Below are 12,290 nucleotides of genomic sequence, written 5' to 3'. Positions count from 1 at the left end.
CCGAGCAGCTGCTAGGCGTCCAGTATTTATCTTTCAGATCAGGCACCCATTTATTCCTGGGTGAAGAGAGGCCATGAGGTCGAGTGTCTTGCCCGGGACACTACCGTCGTGTACTGGGCTCGAACCTATGACCTGTCTTCCCAGAGTCGAACGCTCTAGCCACTCATGCACACTCGCTCGAAGAATTAGTCTCATCTTCACGTACACGTAGATATTTTTACATTTTCCGTTTTTACACAATTCATATTTTTTATTATTGATATCGATGAAAGTCTAACCCCACATCATCGGTCTATAATCATCGAATAAGAGAATTTGTTCTTTTTCAGGTGTTACAACGAATTCGACCCACTCTTTTATGTATACTTCATCATTCGAGCAGACGAGACGGTCCCCGACCGTTATCGATTTCGTATCCCAGAATCCTAAAGCGTACTGAAAACTGACACCTTCGTACGATAGATACAACGGAATTTCAGTTATCTCGCCATATTTACGATGAAGTCTGACTTTTGGAGGGTGGGTCTCAGTTCCCGTGTATAAACATCCGATATTTATCAAATCGCCCGGTTTGAATTTTATATGAGTCCCGGGATGGGTAAATGACACTACGCCCCAGTAAACGACACTAGACCGACGCCCATATCTGCCAGCCAAATTCGTCTTCGTTTCCATACACGTTGTACGACTTGCAGTTACATCGGTATCCACATTTTTATATTTTTGCGGATTCTTGAACGTTAAACAAATCATCAGCGGATAGATACCCTTGAAATCATTATTGATTCGTGAGTTAACTATTATCGTGTCGGGGTTCTTCATCTCCGAAGACACGTCCAGGTTATCGAAACAGGATCGTACGCGGTGGGTATACCAGTTATAGCGATTGCACGATATTTCATCGCTACCGATCGCGTATTCCTTTTCGGTATTCGCGAAGTTGGCTCTAGGGTCAAAGGACGAGACGTCGTCGGCTGTTTCCGTATGCAAATTACCACCCGCTTCAGAAGCCATTTCAGTAGTGACGTTAAATGATGCGTGAGAGCTGATGTCGAACGGAATATCGCTGGTGAGATTTGGGACAGTGATCGTATAGTTTCCGGGCTTTAATTTACCCAGAACTTTGACGACCACGTTATGAAAGCCGGGACAAGATTTTCGAAACGGTTCTAACGATACTACATATGCCATAGTGTTTGTTTTATCCTCGGGTTTTACGGATGATGTTTTTAGTCCAACGACGCATTGCCCATTCCGACGGTTCATATATCCCGATACACCGTTATTACCTGTAAAATTACGTAGAACTTCTACATATTGGCAAACAAAATGACATTAAATAATTGATACTACATTGAATGATCATTGAAATGACGGTCCGCAGTGGGAGACCCCTTTTGCGCGTAATCTCAAACTCAAGCGGATACAGATCAGTAGTGAGGAAAGATATTCAAAAAAATTCAACGCAGGCTCAAACTGCAAATAACCCTCTTTAACCTCTGTAAAAATTGGAATTATAGCTTTAAGAGATACTTAGATGTTTTAAAATTTATAAATATTGCGATTTCTTTTACGCGCAGTTAAGATATGCGGTCCTTGGTTTCATATCGTCACTGTTCTCAATTGTTGCGTTCAAAAATTCCAAGAATCGCCAGCAAATATCTGCATTTCATTTCCTTTAAAATGGTGTAAAAATCAATTTCGTCGAGCAAGGGACTGCAGAACTATATGATATTCAATCTAAACTTATGTTTTAAAAATGAGCGCAAATTATCGCAACAATGGGGACCTCGAGGGACCGCCACAAAATGGTGCCTAGAAACTGGAAACTTCTTTACTCGCTATCGTATCGATTATTAAAGGCTGAAAAACTGATACGTTTCTCATTTCTGCTGAGCTTTAAAGTTGACCCGACCGGACGCATATCCTGTACCTCACTTTTTACTAAAAATCACGATCAAGTAAACTACAACAGACCCGGCAGCAATGAACTGATTAGAAATTTCATTGCGGTTTAAAAGATTAACCGGCCGTTTAAAAGATTAACCGGCCGATTAATAGAAACAAGGTATCACTTTTAGCCTTAATATTAGAGTTACATATTTTTCAAAAGTATTTTCACTATTATATGGATCAAGTGAATCGAGGTAATATAATCATTGTTAATACCTTCGTGATTTGGCGGGTAAGATATTATTGAAGTCACATTTCCACCCATATGCTGCTTTGTAACGTATCCAAATATTTCAGTTTCGCATTTGAAGCGTAGCTCTAGTTTTGCAGGATCTCCAATTTGTTTGTTTGTCACTTCTAAAACCATCTCACTGGACATGTCAAGAGAGCACAGTTTGTTTGATTGTTTCTGAAAAAAAAGTCAACATGAAATGTACTCAGCGGTGCTGGAGTATAATGACAAGCTGATGGAGTCTGGAGAAAGTTGACTGGTTGAAACCTGGTTGAAACTCGAGTTAAGTATCTTCCGAATCGCATTATTCAATATTTCGAATGAACAACTTACTTACCGACAAAACTATAGCCATCACTAGAACAAAGACAAACGTACAAAACGCAACTGATAACACTACAGCCACCAAATTTCTTCTGATAACCATTATCAAAATTCAAATTGCGTACGAATTCGGCGCAAGAACACGTCATTCGGTAGACGGGAAGCTGAAGGGAATGAAATACATTTTAGTAATTAATACAATTATCTAAATACGCAGCATATCATGCGGTGCATAATGACACAGTGGTAAGTTGAAAGGGAAGTTGGTACTTGGTAAATTAATATGGTCGAAGAAACTAAAGGGTTTTATGCCGCAACTGTACATATATGTATCTATTCCTTATTTCGAAATATTGTTAAAGCAAGGCCGGTGGTATAACCTTTGCTAAAATGGAGATATTCACGATTAGTTTGGTGGCCCATCGGAAACCCGTTGCATGCTATAGTCAATTAGGTTGCAATTTATAAATTTGAAACTTTTCTTTCACGAAGTCATCCGGCTTCGCATACTTCTGAAATTCGCGGTTTTTAAGATATTGATAAAAGTCTTACCCCACACCATGTCACTCTGAGAATTCGTTCCTTTCTATATGCGTAACAACGACTTACACTCACTCTTTCACGAGTGTACTCGATCAGGTGAACAGACTGTCCTCAACCGTGGTTGATTTCGTATCCAAGAATCCTAAAGCATATTGAAAACTTACACCTTCGTACGTATGATAACGCAACATTTTACGATGCGGTCTGATCTTGACTTTAAAATAGGGATGACCCTGTTATTTATTTGATTGGTAGATATCGTTTGATTTTTTGAGTTGGTGTCCCTTACAAACCTACCGCGCACCTGCCGCGAGCGGAACAGATTTGATTGTGAAATCGGTATGGTGAAGGGGTTACGGAGGGGTAACGGTTCCCTCGTTCACCCGATAAATAGCCTGGTTTGAATATGTATGCTCGGGGGAGGGTTTGAAGAATCCACGCCCCAGTAAACGTAATATCACGAAGTAAGTAGAAAGGGAAGTTAATGATATCTTGATATCCAAGTTAAAGCTCGAAAATACTTTCGGTTTTATTACGCCTCTGTATTCGAATTATTGTTAAGATACGAGTTAAACTGGTGGTAAGAATGAAGCTACCATAACCCAAATTATTTGGTTGGGATACTGCTGAAAAACGATGAACACGAGGTCACTCGATAGAAAGTTATCTAATCTGTGCCAGGATCGATGCATGTCGAGTGTACAAATTGACAGATTTGTTACCATTGTTTCAAGCATCACACGTAAAGAATCTTACTCATTAAAATATCTCAGGAAACTCCTTCTTAATTATTTATGCAAGCGAAAGACGTTGCAGTAATTTCTTTACGACCTTTATATTCGGCATATTGTACATCTTGTTTACGATATTCAGTGGATGGAACAAATGCCAAGAACAAGTGCTACTGGCGTCAATTCAATCAGTCTTATCAATATTTCTATTGAACAATGAAATCTTTCGGATAACTCCTGACACAACGCACGTACCACATCGTGGTCCCTCGCTGTATACTTGATTCATTAACGACACCAGGCTTCCTAACGGATCGGATTTACAAAATGATGATTCCGATATATCTTCGATTTTTTCTCTGATTTAACCACCGTCTCTGGATAAACGATGAATCGGCGGAAATTAATTTCGATTGTATTGTTGTTGGGATGTCTGGTGATATTCGTCCTGGTTCTGGCCATCGTACTAGCGGTAAGTACCTACGGCCGGTTAGCCCCTCTCATTTCTCGAATCCATGGTGAATACCTACGCATGCTAAACAAAATATGTGTCGGTTTTTGACAAAATCCGGGCCAGTTGCACTGTCAAGACAAACGAGCAAAATATTGCGTACACGTACTTTTGCGTTGCACAAAGTTCGTACGCATTTAGCGCAGAATAGACACCGCACAGGACTAGAAAATGCGCTCAGTTAGGGGAGCTGAGGCAAGCGTGTAGTCATCTTATGACCATATCTATTAGATATCTTCAGCAATTGCAAGCGACCTTCCGTCACACTCCTCAAATTAATCAATTGAATTCTTCTGTTCCTATTACATCTTCGTTGAGAGTCAAGGTCAAATTTCCCTGCACACCAGAGCGTACTTAGCGCTGCGTGAAAAATTATCAATTTGTTGATTATTCTGCGCTGTAGGATCTTTACGTAGTGCAAACGTGTGTCTGCGCCTTTAGATATTTGGCGAACGGCAAAGTGAGCTAGAAATACTATTTCTGAGAGAATGTGCACTACGTCATCAATATATAGGGCTAGACTGGTTGCCGGTCAATTCGATTCAATTATCGATATATTCAAATTAAAAACACCAATTGATCCTTTATGATTTATATTATTTGTCGACAATATAAAGCAATACACGTGTTATTTTTCAAGGCATCAATAAACTTTCAAGTTAATTTTCTCGTTAGATTCGTGTCCCTCTTAGTTAATAAACTTTCAAGTTAGTTTTCTCGTTAGATTCGTGTCCATCTTAGTTATATAGCAAAGTTAAGATCGGTCGCTTAGATTTAAGAACACTTTCGTAATTAGTCACGACTCATGTGCAACTGGGCCCTGCGCCCGTTTTCGTTAACTCATTTCTAGAAGGAAAGGCGGTTGTCGTCATGCACTGACGCACCCAAAATGGTGATTCTAGAAGTTGCGAATAAGGAAATTGGCGAACCCGGAAAGCTAGAACTACGTTTCAAATGCAACACACCGATATTCGGATTCGTCACAAGATTTGATGGGACTCACCGAACACAACGTACGGTGTATCCTCCGAATTTCACAGGTAAGACCGATGTTGCAGGTAAATACATGGAACGAGAGTGTCTTTAATCCATAAAATGCAATTCAAAATGAACCTTTATCAAGGTTGTGGTTTTGCTATGTATAAGTTAAACACGTCACTGGTCAGGAATCATTTCAATTTCATATTTTATGCCGTGAAACCGCGTGCAGCGGTCCTGAGTTTTTCGGTGAAAACTCATCCTCCCTCGGCAGCAGCGCATGGATTCGAACCTGATGGCATACCTACACTCAGCCACGACACGAACCCTGTCACAGGTACATGCGCAGCTTTGCTGCGCGAAAACTTGCGGCATCAATCAGATTGCTCGTTGTATAATCGCTGAGACACATTTCACGGAAGAACTATAAATGGGAAAACCCGGGCTAAAATAAAACGGTATTTCTGATTGGCTAATAATGGCATCATCTAAGCCGCGCATGTAGCTGCGCACTCGGTGGCAGGGTTTCGTACCGCGCCATCTGGTTCGAATCCCTGCCGGGGGAGGATGGGGGAAATTCAATCTACTGTAGTCTCGTAAACAGCTACAACAATCGCTATCCAGCATTTCTGAATTTCAGAAAATGGTATTACCGGTTATTCATACAGAGAAAACGGAATGTGTTTTGTGGGCATTAACACGACTTCCGTGACTCTAGACGAAGAAGAAAGCAGTTATACGGCTTCGCTAACCGTGCCGCACGATTATTGTCCGGGGTTTCATACACTGTACATATCCTGGGGTAGTATGAACCCGGGAAACTATACGGTGAACGCCCCAATCATCACCAGTCCCATCCCGCTGGATATGAGTTCTATGACTGCGCTCGATGTCAAAGTCGAACTGAAGATGATACAACCGGATGCTAATTTGCATACGGAAATGACCAAAGCGAGGCCGATGGCGTTCGACCCGAGAGCTGGCTTGAATTTCATGGCCAACGAGTTCATGTTCGGTAAAGAGGCGTCGGTAATGTGCTACGTTTATGATTGGTACGCTAACCGCGTTAAGTCGTGTTCCGACAGCGTGAGCATTTCGACGAAACATTCGGCTAGCAAATCGATCCAAATGAATGCGCGATTAACCAACCAAGTTTTCACCGGTCGAAATCCGCTTTTCGTCTGTCTGTCGTTCGCGCATTCGCAAACCTACGCGAACTCGAAAGGAAAATCGATAAGTTTGTATCGTAACCTATGCACGGAGACGCGCATCAACAAACAAGACAAGCGCGACGCCAGTGCAGAAAGAGCCGCCCTACTTTATTGGGACGGCGAAGTCAAAAGCAACGACGACGGCAGAAAATATGTGAACTTCAAGAAAGGGGGCGCTATCAATATCGCCTGTCTGTTTACGGGGCCTTTCGATCATCGTCCTAAAATCAGAATCAACTATAAATTCGGTAACGAAGTAGAATTGAAACCGTATTTTACCTATCAAGGATCGAGAGTGCATTACGTTGTAGCATTGTGGCGTATAAATTCATTTACGATAGGAGACAGAATCGTCTGTTCATCTCCTAACATCGAATGGAAAGATTGGGCCGAAATTAACGTCACGCCCGAAAAAGATACTATTCTCCTATTTCGCAATTATTCATCTCTCTCTTGGGACTGATTAACCTATAGTGACCAAAATTCTTCATGATATATATTTTCTTTACGAAAGCAGGCCGATAAGGAAGCAGTTTGAGGGATTTAAAATCGGATATCGCCTTCCCTGACCGAATGGCTCCAGAACAGGTAAAAGTAGATCTGCGGGTCCAACATTTTCACTGAGAAAAGTATTAATACGTGAAGGCACGTGAAGTAATTTTCGACAAGTCGACAATCGGCAATCGGAAACCTGATAGTCGCTCTGACTCGAAAACAGGTCGACAATCGGTAATCAGGTTTTTGATTGCCGATTGTCGACTCGAGAGCAGGTCGACAATCGGCAATCAGGTTTCTGATTGCCAATTGCCGATTGTCGACTCGAGAAATGGTCGACGATCAGGTTTCTGGCGGCAATTTGAAACCGAACCACTCCCCTCATCTAAGAAAACCCTGCACGATGGAACTATTTTGACCTATTCTGGAGTCGAACTGACCGAATCTAGGGTAGTGCAGGAAAGTGAATAATGAAAAACTATAGCAATGATACACTAACCCCGTGCGCCAATTTCCAGCTCGACTTTAATGTACACGGTATTTTGATTGGCTGATGTCCATCGATGGAATGCGCTCCCTGTATTGTGTTGCGCTTATCTGTTTGATCCATTAGCTGGAGAGAATATCTTGACCCATGATATGGAATTGTATTGTATTCATCATGACAGAGTTTTCGAATCGTTATCATAACCTCATTACAACCAACAAAACAATGATCATGAGGCTAAACAAAAATGATATATTGTTTCTCCGCAGCGGCCGGGTCATTTTTGTAAAATACAATAATATTTTAATAAGTTAATTTCTATGGTGTCTGTTACAGTAAAATTGATCACATTTAAACAAAAATTAATGCGCGGGGCAGATAGGCGGGCGGTCAGATCAACTTTTTCGCTAAAGGAGAAACAAGGTATCAATTTTTTTTAGCCATTCCACAGACTGGTGACGTCACGAGGAACCCAGTAGTCGTGTTTGGCCAATAGTACGAAAGACGTGTGTCCATTCTGGTCACTCATATAGGTTCTTGGCGAGCTCCCCTTTAAAGTTGAGCAAAACGAATCTGCAAAACAGCTGTGTTGAGGGGCGAGGGCTTTGCCAGTTCACCACGGACATCCAATACAGTGGAACCTCGTTATGGCGAACTTCACGGGACTAGCAAACATGTTCGTTATAACCGATAGTTCGTTATGTATCCAATATGAAATTCAATAGATTTTCTTTCTCTGGATGAAATTCTGTATTTGTGATATAACGATGAATCGTTGTATTCGAGTTCGTTATAACGAGGTTCCACTATATAGCTGTTTTCTTCACTTCTTGTGGCGAGTGGGTTCTTTGTAGATTTGCTTAATCTATCGTTCTTACTACATTTATCATTATTACTGCTATTAGGATGATCAAAATCATATCGAGTTTTTTCCTCTTCGCGTATGAAAGGATTCGATAATCCGGCTTAATTCTTAAACGGTTTTTGAATTAGCAACCATCGCGTCGTCTCAGAAACCGCTTATTACGGTCATTAACGTTATTGACGGATGTGTATTATAACTATCACTTATACTAACGACATATGCAATAAAAAATTCCGATGAATTTAAATCGAAAATCTACGTTCGAGTTTAATCTTTATTGTGCATCGTCCTTCGCATAGACATTTTTGAGAGGCAGACGTAGACAAGTGCGTCATCATCGGTGGGCAATTCTATAATCGTTCGCAGGTGTTGCATCATCATTTGTAAACCGAAAGAAAAAAATACGATAATGCCCCGCGAAATGATCGTTATTTCGAGCGAAGAAAATAATAAATTGGATTTCATACTAATGACTACACGCGCGTAGGTAGCGACGATAGTTGGAATATCTGAGCGAATTATCGAAGCTTATCTTAAGCGTCGTTTATGTGAAATCCCGTTGACAAGATCGATGTCCAGTTTTTAAAGGATTTAAAGGGAATGAGTCCCGTATAGAGTCTAACTTACAGACGTGAACTACCGCGTGTATAGGCGATATCACAGCTCTGGACGTCAATCGAAATTTGAAAAAATACAGGTACCGTATGTATGTTTTGTCTAGGATTTTCCATGGGGGTGGGGGGGGGGAGGTTTGTCCAATGAGAAAAAAGGGCACTTTTTACGTAATACCACGTACTCCGGAGACTTCTACAACATTTTAGGGGGTGCTTTCGGTCATTTCATGCGTTGAAAAAATTAAAAATTATTATAGATGGTAAAACCTTGGTCCAAAAATTTTGGGTGACATTTTTTAGGGCACTTCAAATTTGAGGGGGGACACTCTGACATCCCCCTAGATGCGCTCCTGCTTGTGGCAGGTATAGTGGATAGAATCCGTTTCATTTTTCTATTACTCTTATCAAACCTTATAAGTGGAAGTGGAATTGTGATTTGGGCCATTATTTGAAACAAATGTAGGGGCACTCGATCTCGACTAATTCATTTTTTTACACACAGGCAAATCCAGTTTAACGTCGTGATAAGACAAACTAACTGTTCGTTTTAATGTGGCGTTATAATAAAAAAATTAATTTTCACTCCTGGCAGGTGTGGTCGGTTTAAACGGGTGAACTTTATTACAATCCAGAAACGATCGGTTGCCTCCAATTTCACTCCAATTTCGACGGGCAACCAGTCAGTCTATCGAGAATTATCAGGCGACTCGACGGCTGTTGTAGAGAGTTTGCCCTCAAGAATGACAAAATTCAAATCATATCAAAATCAATCATTGAAATAAAAAAGAAGAGAATTCCCTATTGTGAGATAACAAAAGCTGTTAAAATATAGAAAAAGTGGATTTTCGTGATGTGAAAATGAAATTGGTTGAGATTGAGTTTTAGAAAATGACTATGGCCCGAATCAGCCACCACAGGAGATTAATTATAATTTATACAGTAGCATCCAATAAATATATATATAACTCACAGCTGCGGAACGGGTGCATATCAAGATTATTAGAATAAAAGGATCACAGGATCGAAATTTTTTTTCATAAATCGAAACTATTGAAATTTATCAAAAACCCGAATTTTCGGTTTTACACTAAAAACCATTTTCAAGAGTAACTCAAGTGTAGATCCTGTGATTGTGGGCCTTTTATTCTATTTGTCTCTCGCGCGATTCATTGCGTTACCACGTTATATCAAGAAGATGTTTGTATCATGGGAATTTGTTGCGGTGAATTTTTCAGAATGAAATTGGCCGCGTTTTTCCTCTTCGTGTTGTTCAATGCGATGAATCTAGATCGGGTGAAAGCAAGAACTGCGCGCACCAACTCAGCATTGCCGCCTAAATCTATCGAGGTAAATGTGTGTATGAAAAATAGCTTTTCGCTGGATGAATGCGGGCTGTATACGGAGCCCCAGAAGTGACATGGTGACTGAAATAGGTATTCATTTTTTCGTGGGAACGAAATAATCTTTTCGTGGAAACGAAATCTTTTTCGTTCGAGCGAAATGATTCACTTTTCGTTCCTACAAAAAAATGTTACTGTCCCCTCCGGGGCTCCGTAGGGCTGAATTTCCTGGGGACATCATTAATTAAGTCTTGGCGATTTTATGTCGAGATTCTCGACATAATTTCAAATTTCCATTTTTCGTTAAATCATTGTTGAGATAATAACTCGACATAAAATCGTCAAAAACTTTTTATCAATCGTAAATGATTTCATGTTTTAACATGAAATCAGGAAAACCTTTTAAGTTCAAGCTTTTGTTTGATTTGAAAGTGACATTGAAGATGATGTCAGATGACGATCCTCAGCGCAGATCATTATGCGAAAAGAAAAATATCTTGGAAAGTTTATTGACGCCTTAGAGAAATTACAATTATTTTTAAACGCAAATTTTGATGGCGTAGTGCACATCGAAAGTACCCCTTAAATAGCAAGTAATACTGTAGAACTCACTTAATTCAGATCACCTGGAACTGGAAAATTTTGTCCGAAGTAAACGAAATCCGAATTATGCGCTCTCAGTTGAATAGAAATAACTTAGAGGGGGCTGGAATTATAGTCCGAAATAAGTGAAAATCTGAATAAAACCGATCCGAATTAAGCGAGTTATACGGCTACCAATATATAAAAACATTATTGTAACGGTTTTTACAGCGTCAAAAATAGGTCTACATACATATCCCTATCACTAAATACAACGAGGCGAGTAGTACTTTATAGGTTAACTATTCTATTTGACGCACGAGCTTTCGCTACTATTGTATATAGTAGCTTCATCAGGTGACCCATTCACCTGATGAAGCTACTGTACATTAGTAGCGGAGGCTCGTGCGTCATATAAAATAGTTAACCTATAAGGTATTACTTGTCGTGTTGTATTCACCCGGTTAACACGGCTACTCTACGAATCCATATCATTACTTCAAGTAAATCTGCGTGTGGTATTCGACTATATTTGTTCAATCTGTAAAATTATTTTTTCTCTTGTTTAAAGCCAGTTCGATAGTAGTTTTAGAATTCAGATTGTGGCGCCTATTCACTGTATTTGCGCTGCTATCTTTGGTTAAAGTTGCATTTGTTTGTCGTGCTTCCGGTCATTGTCCGGGCAGTTGATATTGAGTCTTCTGATCTGACGTGTGGCTGGTGACTGTTTTTTCCTTGATAGTTTTGGTTAGTGTCTCAACCGTTCTGTTAGTTTTCTATTTTCGACTGTATTCACTTTACATTCATCGTAAATGAATGGCTCATTTTCCTAATATATTAAAGAATTAAATTATTCCGAACATTGAAGCTTTTGCATTATACGCTATTTCTGATTGTCATTAAGAGCATTCGTTATTTGTATTTTTTTATAGAAACGGCTTGGTATGTTGCACGAATAAACGGCTCGTTTCGACCAGAGGCAATTTGTTGTAGAATCTTTTCTGGCTGCTACGATATTATATTTCACATTTTTCATAATATGTCTCTTTCACAGGCTGCAATTGCCGAATTAGCTAGATTGAGCCGACTGCATTTTGATACAAACCAACGCGCGACTAATTCGAATAATGGCAGATCTGCAGGCACGACAAGACAGATGATAGGACCACCGGTCCAAGAACCACCTGTTCCTATACCTTTTCGATTACGCGTATATCTAAGAAAACAACTGAACGCTAAACTCATACCGTTGCTATCCGATTACATTTACCTATTCGGTAGAATGCCGGACAGTCGACTCTTACCGTTGAAAAAATACATCCACAAAACGTACGTGAAAATATTGGAACCGCGCCGATTACTGAAGGGTAAGGATAAAAATGTCCACAAACAAACGTAAACAAGAAATAGAATGTATAATCTGG

At 40.1% G+C, this 12,290-nt stretch overlaps 2 protein-coding genes across 2 annotated transcripts; both read left to right on the top strand.

Annotated features, from left to right (window-relative positions):
- Positions 1–3,940: 3,940 nt before the first annotated feature.
- LOC141908593 (uncharacterized) lies at positions 3,941–8,561 on the top strand. Its single transcript, XM_074798690.1, has 3 exons — positions 3,941–4,255; positions 5,145–5,334; positions 5,913–8,561. Exons 1-3 carry the CDS (start codon positions 4,172–4,174, stop codon positions 6,944–6,946), a joined length of 1,308 nt encoding a protein of 435 aa, XP_074654791.1. The 5' UTR covers positions 3,941–4,171; the 3' UTR covers positions 6,947–8,561.
- A 375-nt stretch (positions 8,562–8,936) lies between these two features.
- On the top strand, positions 8,937–12,265 carry LOC141908589 (uncharacterized). The gene is made up of 3 exons (XM_074798686.1): positions 8,937–9,027; positions 10,180–10,291; positions 11,921–12,265. Exons 2-3 carry the CDS (start codon positions 10,181–10,183, stop codon positions 12,263–12,265), a joined length of 456 nt encoding a protein of 151 aa, XP_074654787.1. The 5' UTR covers positions 8,937–9,027; position 10,180.
- Positions 12,266–12,290: the final 25 nt, after the last annotated feature.

This window comes from Tubulanus polymorphus, chromosome 7, assembly GCF_964204645.1.
Source record: "Tubulanus polymorphus chromosome 7, tnTubPoly1.2, whole genome shotgun sequence".
Classification (NCBI taxonomy): domain Eukaryota; kingdom Metazoa; phylum Nemertea; class Palaeonemertea; order Tubulaniformes; family Tubulanidae; genus Tubulanus; species Tubulanus polymorphus.
This window is presented reverse-complemented; position numbering and strand designations above follow the sequence as displayed.

Excerpts from the sequence above, each read along its gene's own strand:
- LOC141908589 (XM_074798686.1), top strand. The coding sequence starts at position 10,181 with ATGAAATTGGCCGCGTTTTTCCTCTTCGTGTTGTTCAATGCGATGAAT. Across the intron at positions 10,292-11,920 it reads TGCCGCCTAAATCTATCGAG|GCTGCAATTGCCGAATTAGC; the intron begins GTAAATGTGTGT and ends TCTCTTTCACAG.
- LOC141908593 (XM_074798690.1), top strand. The coding sequence starts at position 4,172 with ATGAATCGGCGGAAATTAATTTCGATTGTATTGTTGTTGGGATGTCTG. Across the intron at positions 4,256-5,144 it reads TTCTGGCCATCGTACTAGCG|AAGGAAAGGCGGTTGTCGTC; the intron begins GTAAGTACCTAC and ends ACTCATTTCTAG. Across the intron at positions 5,335-5,912 it reads GTATCCTCCGAATTTCACAG|AAAATGGTATTACCGGTTAT; the intron begins GTAAGACCGATG and ends TCTGAATTTCAG.